The 13,418-nt window shown below is 40.3% G+C and overlaps 1 protein-coding gene across 1 annotated transcript in view; it reads right to left on the bottom strand.

The window, feature by feature from the left end:
* Positions 1 to 13,418, bottom strand: part of HMCN1 (hemicentin 1) — a gene marked incomplete at its 5' end in the record, with an annotated part of 521,222 nt that overhangs the window by 66,311 nt on the left and 441,493 nt on the right. The window contains 4 exons of the mRNA XM_082648266.1: positions 2,660 to 2,830; positions 2,999 to 3,169; positions 3,805 to 3,975; positions 4,149 to 4,319. Of these exons, the coding sequence (XP_082504392.1) occupies positions 2,660 to 2,830; positions 2,999 to 3,169; positions 3,805 to 3,975; positions 4,149 to 4,319 (684 nt within the window). The remainder of the gene's footprint in view (positions 1 to 2,659; positions 2,831 to 2,998; positions 3,170 to 3,804; positions 3,976 to 4,148; positions 4,320 to 13,418) is intronic.

Raw genomic sequence — 13,418 nt, 5'->3', positions numbered from 1 at the left:
AAGCAATCTACAGATTCAATCCAATCCCTATCAAACTACCACTGGCATTTTTCACAGAACTAGAATGAAAAATTTCACAATTTGTATGGAAACCCAAAAGACCCCGAATAGCCAAAGTAATCTTGAGAATGAAAAATGGAGCTGGAGGAATCAGGCTCCCAGACTTCAAACTATACTACAAAGCTATAGTAATCAAGACAGTATGGTACTGGCACAAAAACAGAACTATAGATCAATGGAACAGGATAGAGAGCCCAGAGATAAACCCACGCACATATGGTCACCTTATCTTTGATAAAGGAGGCAAGAATATATAGTGCAGACAAGACAGCCTCTTCAATAAGTGGTGCTGGGAAAAATGTACAGGTACATGTAAAAGTATGAAGTTAGAACACTCCCTAACACCATACACAAAAATAAACTCAAAATGGATTAAAGACCTACATGTAAGGCCAGACACTATAAAACTCTTAGAGGAAAACAAAGGCAGAACACTCTATGACATAAATCACGACAAGACCTAGGGGTTAGATGGGAATAAAGACACAGACCTACTAGAGCATGGACTTGAGGATATGGGGAGGGGGAAGGGTAAGCTGTGACAAAGTGAGAGAGTGGCATGGACATATATACACTACCAAACGTAAAACAGATAGCTAGTGGGAAGCAGCCACAGAGCACAGGGAGATCAACTTGGTGCTTTGTGACCACCTACAGGGGTGGGATAGGGAGGGTGGGAGGGAGGGAGACACAAGAGGGAAGAGATATGGGAACATATGTATATGTATAACTGATTCACTTTGTTTTAAAGCAGAAACTAACACACCATTGTAAAGCAGTTGTACTCCAATAAAGATGTTAAAAAAAAAAAAAAAAGACAGTTCCCAACTCCTTTTATAAAGCCAGCATTACTCTGATACTAAAACCAAGAAAATCACAAGATAACAACAGACCAATATCTCCTACAAATATGGGTGTAAAAACCCTCAATAAAATTGTAGCAACTGCTATCCATCAACATATAAAAAAAAATATCACCATGAGCAAGTGGGATTTATTCCATGAATGCAAGGTTGGTTCAACATCCAAAAATTAATTAATGTAATACATCATATCAGAATTTAATAAGTGAAAAGCATATGCTCACCTCATTAGACACAGAAAAAGCATTTGGCAAGATCAACACTTTTCATCATAAAATCATTCATCAAACTATGAATTGAGGAACTTCCTCCATATGTGAAAGAACATCTATGAAAAAACCCACATCTAACATCATACTTAATGGTAAAAGAAAGGATGCTGTCTTCCTTAATCAGGAAAAAATAAGGATATTTGTTCTCATTACCTCTATCCATCATTATAAGAGACCTTCCAGCCAGGGCAATTAGGCAAGAAAAACAAATAAAAGGCATATCCAGTGGGAAGAAAAAGAAGTAAAATTATCTCTATTTGAAGATGACATGATCTTATATATAAACAATTCCATGGAATCCACTAAAAAATAAACTGACAAATTCAGCAAGATTTCAGGATACAATATCAGTTAGAAACTTCATTGTATTTTTATACCAAAAAAAGAAGATATGGTTACATCTGACTGATAGATATTTGCTCTTTCAGCATGCCTACATCCTATAAACCTTTTCATGTAATTCCTTTCTCTCACTCTGCCAAATGGGCCTTCTCGATTTTCAGGGATATTTTATTTCTAAGGCAATCTTAAACCTTTGGAAAGTCCAATGGTATCTCAATATTTCAACAATGTGAAAATATTCTTTTTGGTCTTCTTATAGCACTTAGGAAGCCTATCCTTTGAGATAAGTACCCTTAGTATTATCCACCATTTCTTGGGACTCCAATAAACTTTTTTTTTTTGCAGTACGCGGGCCTCTCAGTGTTGTGACCTCTTCCGTTGAGCAGCACAGGCTCCGGACGCACAGGCCCTGGACGCACAGGCCCAGCGGCCATGGCTCACGGGCCCAGCCGCTCTGCGGCATGTGGGATCTTCCCAGACCGGAGCACGAACCCGTGTCCCCTGCATCGGCAGGCGGACTCTCAACCACTGCGCCACCAGGGAAGCCCTCCAAGAAACTCTTTTTAAGGTCCATGAGTTCTAGAATTCTGACTTTGTTCCTTCTGAATTTTTGCATCACTTACAATATCTAGCCATATTTCATGCCTGACTTGAATTATGGTAGTTGAACTTCCCCTAATCTTTTTTCTTGAGCTGAATTTGCCCTATTTTACTGTCTACACTCATGTTCTCCATATTTCCATCTGTCAAAGAACAGCCTCCAATTGTGTATTTCTATTAGATATTCAGTTTCTACCCCACCGTCATTTTTCCGCTTGGAATCTCAGCCTGGCTTTCCCACTCTTCCATGCCCCTTTACCCCTCAAGCCCAGGACTACTATACGGCTGTGCAGACTATTTCCTTTTATAAGGGAGCCTGGAAGATGGCAATCAGAGACTAAAATCCAGCATGAACTTTGGTGCGGAGCTGCACCAACGAGGGGGGAAAAAAGCGCACTTTTCCTATTTCTTCCTCCCAGAGTTGGTGCTATTTTGTAATTTGAGGGCTCAGAGTGACACCTTTCTTCAATTTGTGGAAAGTCTGTAAATGTGGTCCTGCCAAAGTCTAACTTAGTTGCTTACCTGGGCATGCTTGTATATTGCATCTGGATACCTGAGTAGCATCTCCTAGGCAGGGGCGACCACTTTTGGATGGTACTGGATTGTTACACTGTCGTTTTCGAGTCTTTTCACCTCCTCCACAAGAGGTAGAACACCAGCTCCAGCTATGCCAGTTTCCCCAACTTCCATCCACTATGAACAAGAATAGAATGGTCGACATTAACAAATAGGTTTTAAAACCTACACCTAGGGTAACTCTGCCTATACAACTTCCATTTTAAGATCTGAAATGATGGGCTACTACAATGGGCACTAAAGAAATGCTTTACTTGTTCTACTGCCAGGAGTCGGGAAGCTCACCAGGACATATGTCAGTGTTGCATCTCTGGATCTGGGAGTCTGGGCCCCCACAAGCTCTTCCTCCATTGGAGGGACGAGGGTTATCACATGTGCGGTACCGCCGCATCTGCCCCCCATTACACGTCCGGCTGCACATTCCCCAGCCACTCCAAGGACTCCAGTTACCATGAGCTACAACACAGAACCATTGGAGAAGTGCTAAAGAATGACATTCATCCAAAAAATATGGAAAGACTCTCTCCAGGAACTGAAAAGAAACACACAAATCTATAAATAAGCAAATTCCAAAGGCAGGGGGTTTGGTTGTTGGTTTGACTAGAAACAGAATACATTCCAGTGACTGTGCAATTCCATTTAACCTACAGTTACTGAGCGTTAGAGTTTCCCAGGAGCTGGAGGATAGGAATGAGAAAAGATCTCTGAGGAGTCCAGCTATAACATTCAGGATACAGTGAGTTCAAATACTGCTATGGTCTAAAATTCTAGCTTGGTGACTAAATTAAGGCAGAGAGCCACCTGTCTGCCTCCATAAAAGAATCAACATCATTACCAGTTAGCGTGGAAGGGTGCCCTAGTCCCTGCCCTCTGCAGCTGGTCCTGTAGAGCACGTGAAACAGGACATAGCCCCTGCGCATATAAATCAGTGGCATCTATGGTACTAGACAAAACAGCAACCATGCAACATTTTGATATCCTAAACCAGAGGAAGACAAATGAAGTAACAGACTATATTATAACTTTAAGGACTTGAGTCCATAATGAAACTTAAGAAAGTATAATGCTGACTCACTATTTCCAACACTCACTTGGACAAGAGTCACTATTGCAAAAATCACTCTGCACATCACTCCCTTCACACTTGTTGCCTCCATACTGGGGAACAGGATCAGAGCAGTCCCTTGTTCGTTGTCTGGCGCCTCCTCCACAGGACACAGTGCAGGTACTCCAACTGGTCCAAGTGGCCCACTTGCCATCAACTGGGTTAAAGAAAAACGTATATGCTCTGTTACTACTTAAAAATGACCAAGTTAAACGCTGGGCATTGATAGGTTGAGTGATATTCTTATTGACAATGATTCTTATTGAAATATTCCCTAGATCAGAGATAGATGTTATTTTATTAAGGGTACAAACATTGTATTTCTCTTACCTGGACAGTGTCTTTCATGGCAAACTTGCATCTGTGTTTCTGCTCCATTACAGTAGGATCCATCAAACGATGGTGGTGGGTTATTGCACAGTCTTGTTCTGGTTTGGGTACCCTTCCCACAACTTATGCTGCATGTACCCCAAGGCTGCCAAGTACTCCATGCTCCATGAACTGCAAACATCCCAAGAGACAGAGTTTCAAGTCACAGAACCATGTTTGTTAAAAGAAACAAAATTATACAAATAAATAACTCAGTAATGAGTTAAATTAGCCCAGAATCTAAAATAACTGAAATTGAACCAAAGGAAAAGTAACAAATGATGTTCTTCCTTTCCCATCTGGTTAGATTTTCATAAGAATTAGTGTCTATCAGGAAATTCAGAAGGATACCTAGAGCCAAAATAAATGCTTTAAATTATTCAAAGGGACTATTTTATTCTTTTTTTTTTTTTTTTGCGGTACGCGGGCCTTTCACTGTTGTGGCCTCTCTCGTTGCGGAGCACAGGCTCCGGACGCACAGGCTCAGTGGCCATGGCTCACGGGCCCAGCCGCTCCGCGGCATGTGGGATCTTCCCACACCGGGGCATGAACCCGTGTCCCCTGCACCACCAGGGAAGCCCAAAGGGGCTATTTTATTAAAATTAAGGCGAGACAAGGGGAAGATGGTGGAAGAGTAAGACGCGGAGATTACCTTCCTCCCCACAGATACACCAGAAATACATCTACACGTGGAACAACTCCTACAGACACCAACTGAATGCTGGCAGAAGACCTCAGACCTCCCAAAAGGCAAGAAACTCCCCACATACCTGGGTAGGGCAAAAGAAAAAACAGAGACAAAAGGACAGGAAAGGGATTTGCACCAGTGGGAGGGAGCCGTGAAGGAGGAAAGGTTTTACACACACGAGGAGCCCCTTCGTGGGCAGAGACTACGGGTGGCGGAGGGGGAAAGCTTCGGAGCCGCGGAGGTGAGCGCAGCAACAGGGGTGCGGAGGGCAAAGCAGAGAGATTCCCACACAGAGGATAGGTGCCGACCGGCACTCACCAGCCCGAGAGGCTTGTCTGCTCACCCGCCGGGGAGGGCAGGGCTGGGAGTTGAAGCTCGGGCTTCGGTCGGAGCGCCGGAAGAGGACTGGGGTTGGCGGCGTGAGCACAGCCTGAAGGGGTTAGTGCACCACGGCTAGCCGGGAGGGAGTCCGGGGAAAAGTCTGGAGCTGCTGAAGAGGCAAGAGACTTTTTCTTCCCTCTTGGTTTCCTGGTGCGCGAGGAGAGGGGATTAAGAGCGCTGCTTAAAGGAGCTCCAGAGACGGGCGCAAGCCGCGGCTAAAAGTGCGGACCCCAGAGACAGGCATGAGACGCTAAGGCTGCTGCTGCCGCCACCAAGAAGCCTGTGTGTGAGCACAGGTCACTATCCACACCCCCTTCCGGGGAGCCTGTGCAGCCACCACTGCCAGAGTCCTGGGATCCAGGGACAACTTCCCCGGGAGAACGCACGGCGCGCCTCAGGCTGGTGCAACGTCATGCTGGCCTCTGCTGCCGCAGGCCCGCCCCACACTGCGTGCCCCTCCCTCCCCGCCGGCCTGAGTGAGCCAGAGCCCCCGAATCAGCTGCTGCTTTAACCCCGTCCTGTCTGAGCGAAGAACAAACGCCCTCCAGAGACCTACACGCAGAGGTGGGGCCAAATCCAAAGCTGAACCCCCGGAGCTGTGCGAACAAAGAAGAGAAAGGGAAATCTCTCCCAGCAGCCTCAGGAGCAGCGGATTAAATCTCCACAGTCAACTTGATGTACCCTGCATCTATGGAATACATGAATAGAAAAAGAATCATCCCAAATAGAGGAGGTGGACTTTGAGAGCAAGATTTATGATTTTTTTCCCCCTTTTCCTCTTTTTGTGAGTGTGTATGTGTATGCTTCTGTGTGAGATTTTGTCTATAGCTTTGCTTCCACCATTTGTCCTAGGGTTCTATCCGTCCGTTTTTTTAAATTTGTTTTCTTAATAATTATTTTTTATTTTAATAACATTTTATCTTACTTTATCTAATTTTACTTCATCTTCTTTCTTTCTTTTTTCCTTCCTTCCCTCCTTCCTGCTTCCTTCCTTCCTTCCTTCCTTTCTTCTAGTAATTCTTTCTTTCTACTTTTTCCTCCCTTTTATTCTGAGCCATGTGGATGAAAGGCTCTTGGTGCTGCAGCCAGGAGTCAGTGTTGTGCCTCTGAGGTGGGAGAGCCAACTTCAGGACACTGGTCCACAAGAGACCTCCCAGCTCCACATAATATCAAACAGCGAAAATCTCCCAGAGATCTCCATCTCAACACCACCACCCAGCTCCACTCAACGACCAGCAAGCTACAGTGCTGGACACCCTATGCCAAACAACTAGCAAGACAGGAACACAACCCCACCCATTAGAGAGCCTGCCTAAAACCATAATAAGTCCACAGACACCCCAAAACACACCACCAGACGTGGACCTGCCCACCAGAAAGACAAGATCCAGCCTCATCCACCAGAACACAGGCACTAGTCCCCTCCACCAGGAAGCCTACACAACTCACTGAACCAACCTTAGCCACTGGGGACAGACACCAAAAACAACAGAAACTACGAACCTGCAGCCTGCAAAAAGGAGACCCCAAACACAGTAAGATAAGCAAAATGAGAAGACAGAAAAACACACAGCAGATGAAGGAGCAAGATAAAAACCCACCAGACCTAACAAATGAAGAGGAAATAGGCAGTCTACCTGAAAAAGAATTCAGAATAATGATAGTAAAGATGATCCAAAATCTTGCCAATAGAATAGACAAAATGCAAGAAACATTTAACAGGGACCTAGAGGAACTAAAGATGACACAAGCAACGATGAACAACACAGTAAATAAAATGAAAAATACTCTAGAAGGGATCAATACCAGAATAACTGAGGTAGAATGGATAAGTGACCTGGAGGATAAAATAGTGGAAATAACTACTGCAGAGCAGAATAAAGAAAAAATAATGAAAAGAACTGAGGACAGTCTCAGGAACCTCTGGGACAACATTAAACGCACCAACATTCGAATTATAGGGGTCCCTGAAGAAGAAGAGAAAAAGAAAGGGACTGAGAAAATATTTAAAGAGATGATAGTTGAAAACTTCCCTAATATGGGAAAGGAAATAGTTAATCAAGTCCAGGAAGCACAGAGAGTCCCATACAGGATAAATCCAAGGAGAAATACGGCAAGACACATATTAATCAAACTGTCAAAAATTAAATACAAAGAAAGCATATTAAAAGCAGCAAGGAAAAAACAACAACTAACACACAAGGGAATCCCCATAAGGTTAACAGCTGATCTCTCAGCAGAAACTCTGCAAGCCAGAAGGGAGTGGCAGGACATACTGAAAGTGATGAAGGAGAAAAACCTGCAACCAAGATTACTCTATCCAGCAAGGATCTCATTCAGATTTGATGGAGAGATAAAAACCTTTACAGACAAGCAAAAGCTGAGAGAGTTCGGCACCATGAAACCAGCTTTACAACAAAGGCTAAAGGAACTTCTCTAGGCAAGAAACACAAGAGAAGGAAAAGACCTACAATAACGAACCCAAAACAATTAAGAAAATGGGAATAGGAACATACATATCGATAATAACCTTAAATGTAAAATGACTAAATACTCCCACCAAAAGACACAGATTGTCTGAATGCATACAAAACCAAGAACCATATATATGTTGTCTACAAGAAACCTACTTCAGACCTAGAGACACATAGAGACTGAAAGTAAGGGGATGGAAAAAGATATTTCATGCAAATAGAAACCAAAAGAAAGCTGGAGTAGCAATTCTCATATCAGACAAAATAGACTTTACAATAAAGACTATTAGAAGAGACAAAGAAGGACACTACATAATGATCCAGGGATCGATCCAAGAGGATATGACAATTGTAAATATTTATGCACCCAACATAGGAGCACCTCAATACATAAGGCAAATACTAACAGCCATAAAAGATGAAATCAACAGTAACACATTCATAGTAGGGGACTTTAACACCCCACTTTCACCAATGGACAGATTATCCAAAATGAAAATAAATAAGGAAACACAAGCTTTAAATGATACATTAAACAAGATGGACTTAATTGATATTTATAGGACACTTCATCCAAAAACAACAGAATACACATTTTTCTCAAGTGCTCATGGAACATTCTCCAGGACAGATCATATCTTGGGTCACAAATCAAGCCTTGGTAAATTTAAGAAAACTGAAATTGTATCAAGTATCTTTTCCAACCACAACGTTATGAGACTATATATCAATTATAGGAAAAGATCTGTAAAAAATACAAACAATACACTAAACAATACACTACTTAATAACGAAGTGATCACTGAAGAAATCAAAGAGGAAATTAAAAAATACCTAGAAACAAATGACAATGGAGACATGATGACCCAAAACCTATGGGATGCAGCAGAAGCAGTTCTAAGAGGGAAGTTTATAGCAATAGAAGCCTACCTTAAGAAACAGGAAACATCTTGAATAAACAGCATAACCTTGCACCTAAAGCAATTAGAGAAAGAACAAAAAAAACCCAAAGCTAGCAGAAGGAAAGAAATCATAACAATCAGATCAGAAATAAATGAAGGAAACGATAGCAAAGATCAATAAAACTAAAAGCTGGTTCTTTGAGAAGATAAACAAAATTGATAAACCATTAGCCAGACTCATCAAGAAAAAAAGGGAGAAGACTCAAATCAATAGAATTAGAAATGAAAAAGGAGAAGTAACAACTGACACTGCAGAAATACAAAAGATCATGAGAGATTACTACAAGCAACTCTATGCCAATAAAATGGACAACCTGGAAGAAATGGACAAATTCTTAGAAATGCACAACCTGCCAAGACTGAATCAGGAAGAAATAGAAAATAAGAAGAGACCAATCACAAGCAGTGAAATTGAAACGGTGATTAAAAATCTTCCAACAAACAAAGGCCCAGGACCAGATGGCTTCACAGGGAGATTTTATCCAACATTTAGAGAAGAGCTAACACCTATCCTTCTGAAACTCTTCCAAAATATAGCAGAGGGAGGAACACTCCCAAACTCAGTCTACGAGGCAACCATCACCTTGATACCAAAACCAGACAAGGATGTCACAATGAAAGAAAACTACAGGCCAATATCACTGATGAACATAGATGCAAAAATCCTCAACAAAATACTAGCAAACAGAATCCAACAGAACATTAAAAGGATCATACACCATGATCAAGTGGGGTTTATTCCAGGAATGCAAGCATTCTTCAATATATGCAAATCAATCAACGTGATACACCATATTAAGAAATTGAAGGAGAAAAACCATATGATCATCTCAATAGATGCAGAGAAAGCTTTCGACAAAATTCAACACCCATTTATGATAGAAACCCTCCAGTAGCCGTAAAGGGAACTTTCCTCAACATAATAAAGTCCATATATGACAAACCCACAGCCAACATCGTCCTCAATGGTGAAAAACTGAAAGCATTTCCACTAAGATCACGAACAAGACAAGGTTGCCCACTCTCACCACTCTTATTCAACATAGTTTTGGAAGTTTTAGCCACATCAATCAGAGAAGAAAAGGAAATAAAAGGAATCCAACTCGGAAAAGAAGAAATAAAGCTGTCACTGTTTGCAGATGACATGATACTCTACATAGAGAATCCTAAAGATGCTACCGGAAAACTACTAGAGCTAATCAATGAATTTGGTAAAATAGCAGGATACAAAATTAATGCACAGAAATCTCTGGCATTCCTATACACTAGTGATGAGAAATCTGAAAGTAAAATCAAGAAAACACTCCCATTTACTATTGCAACAAAAAGAATAAAATATCTAGGAATAAACCTACCTAAGGAGACAAAAGACCTGTATGCAGAGAATTATAAGACACTGATGAAAGAAATTAAAGATGATACAAATAGATGGAGAGATATACCATATTCTTGGATTGGAAGAATCAACATTGTGAAAGTGACTCTACTACCCAAAACAATCTACAGATTCAATGCAATCCCTATCAAACTACCAGTGGCATTTTTCACAGAGCTAGAACAAAAAATTTCACAATTTGTATGGAAACAAAAAAGACCCCAAAAAGCCAAAGCAATCTTGAGAAAGAAAAATGGAGCTCGAGGAATCAGGCTCCCTGACTGCAGACTATATTACAAAGTTACAGTAATCAAGACAGTATGGTACTGGCACAAAAACAGAAAGATAGATCAATGGAACAGGATAGAAATCCCAGAGATAAACCCACGCACATATGGTCACCTTATCTTTGATAAAGGAGGCAGGAATGTACAGTGAAGAAAGGACAGCCTCTTCAATAAGTCTTACTGGGAAAACTGGACAGGTACATGTAAAAGTATGAGATTAGATCACTTCCTAACATCATACACAAAAATAAGCTCAAAATGCATTAAAGACCTAAATGTAAGGCCAGAAACTATCAAACTCTTAGAGGAAAACATAGGCAGGACACTCTATGACATAAATCAGAGCAAGATCCTTTTTGACCCACCTCCCAGAGAAACAGAAATAAAAACAAAAATAAACAAATGGGACCTAATGAAACTTCAAATCTTCTGCACAGGAAAGGAATCCATAAACAAGACCAAAAGACAACCCTCAGAATGGGAGAAAATATTTGCAAATGAAGCAAGTGACAAAGGATTAATCTCCAAAATTTACAAGCAGCTCATGTAGCTCAATAACAAAAAAACAAACAACCCAATCCAAAAATGGGCAGAAGACCTAAATAGACATTTCTTCAAAGAAGATATACAGACTGCCAACAAACACATGAAAGAATGCTTAACATCATTAATCATTAGAGAAATGCAAATCAAAACTACAGTGAGGTATCTCCTCACACTGGTCAGAATGGCCATCATCAAAAAATCTATAAACAATAGATGCTGGAGAGGGTGTGGAGAAACGGGAACCCTCTTGAACTGTTGGTGGGAATGTAAATTGATACAGCCACTATGGAAAACAGTATGGAAGTTCCTTAGAACACTAAAGGTAGAACTACCATATGACCCAGCAATCCCACGACTGGGCATATACCCTGAGAAAACCATAATTCAAAAAGAGTCATGTACCAAAATGTTCATTGCAGCTCTATTTACAATAGCCCGGAGATGGAAACAACCTAAGTGTCCACCATCGGATGAATGGATAAAGAAGATGTGGCACATATATACAATGGAATATTACTCAGCCATAAAAAGAAATGAAATTGAGCTATTTGTAATGAGGTGGATAGACCTAGAGTCTGTCATACAGAGTGAAGTAAGTCAGAAAGAGAAAGACAAATACCGTATGCTAACATATATATATGGAATTTAAGAAAAAAAAATGTCATGAAGAACCTAGGGGTAAGACAGGAATAAAGAGACAGACCTACTAGAGAATGGACTTGAGGATATGAGGAGGGGGAATTGGAAGCTGTGACAAAGCGAGACAGAGGCATGGACATATATACACTATCAAACGTAAGGTAGATAGCTAGTGGGAAGCAACTGCATAGCACAGGGAGATCAGCTCGGTTCTTTGTGACCGCCTGGAGGGGTGGAATAGGGAGGGTGGGAGGGAGAGAGACGCACGAGGGAAGAGATATGGGAACATACGTATATGTATAACTGATTCACTTTGTTATAAAGCAGAAACTAACACACCATTTTAAAGCAATTATACTCCAATAAAGATGTAAAAAAAAGAGCACCCCCCAAAAAAAATTTAATTTAATTTAATTTAATCAAACTACTATATGTAAATAAAATCTGAGCTTTTACCCGTAGCTAAGTATTTGTACTCTAAGCTCTGGAGAAAGTGGTAGGGACCAGAAGCTAAGAAGCAAAGCTGTATAACAAATCTAGATACGGTTATGGACAATACAAATGTCTCCATAATGATAAGCTGGACCCCAGACTGCAAGGCCACATCTTTAAGCCTGATTCACCTTCACATTTACAATGTACTTGGACTTTTCAACAACATGATGATTTGCACAGTTGTAACTCTTTGAAAAATTTTCCCCATTACATAATATTCATGAATTAAGAGTTCTAAATAACACACTCACCAGCTTCCTAAACAACAGTAAAAATTGACCAGGAGTTTCCAAGGAATGATATTAAGGCCTTCCTTTTGGTAACTAACATATTACACCATCTGACCACAAGACTGAAACATTATGTTTCCTACCAGGTGCAGGGGCTGAGAATCAACATTATGGCTTCTCTTATGTATAAGTCAGTATCAGGTCATAGTTTTGTTGAGGGGTATTTTCTAGATGTAGGGCTCAAAAAGTTTGTTGTTGTGGTCACCCAGTTTAACCAAGATATGAACCATAGGGCTGTAAGGTCTTGTCTAAATATTCTCTTAACCCAGTCTATAAGAATAAGTTGAAAAACAAGGAATGGAATTATCATTTGGTTGCTTTGTTTAGAAAATATTTTAAAACACATCTTGAATTTTCTTTTAATTAACTGTTTTCTAGTTGAATTGACTACATATTCGTATACTTTTTAGACAGAGTCACACAAATTTATTTCACCTCACAAGAATCTGCACTAAAAGTTATTTGACTAAACATAAAAGGAAAGAAGAAGGCCTTTAATTAAATGGCAAATATTACTCAAGACTACTTCTTTATTAATTCAGATTACTGATGCTCATGGTTCTTATATATGGACTATGGGATTTCAAAATTCTGCCATTCCAATCATTTTAATATGTTCTATTTCCAAGGCTGTTGGTTAACAAAAGTCTTTATCTCTTACAATATAAAGACTTACGATACGTGCATTTTTTGGAGGACCACAATTAGGTGACATTTGTTCATTTATTATCTGTGTAGTTTCTATTATATATGAATAGAGGTTTCCAGCTTAAGATCCTTTAATTTTTTAAAATCAATACAGAAAACCCTAACCAAAATTAAATTTCATGGCATAAAATGCGGTAGAGTTGAAATGTTTCTTTGATGTGAGTGGAACGATAGCAAGAAAAAGAGGAAAGACAATATAAACCAGAGAAGGCATAAAACATCATGGTATCTAAATAATATAATACAAAAGAAAACAGCTATGGAGGAATTAGTACATTGAAAAATAAAGTAAAATATAATAGACGAGTTGGTTGTTATACTATGTTGCAGTTGTGATTCTGGAAAGGTAGGAGAGCATGGTGCTTATAAGCAGGGATTCTGGAGCA

The sequence above is a fragment of the Grampus griseus genome (assembly GCF_964374135.1).
Source record: "Grampus griseus genome assembly, chromosome: 1".
Lineage (NCBI taxonomy): Eukaryota > Metazoa > Chordata > Mammalia > Artiodactyla > Delphinidae > Grampus > Grampus griseus.
The sequence above is the reverse complement of the archived record's forward strand: the minus strand, read 5'-3'. Positions and strand labels throughout refer to the sequence as shown.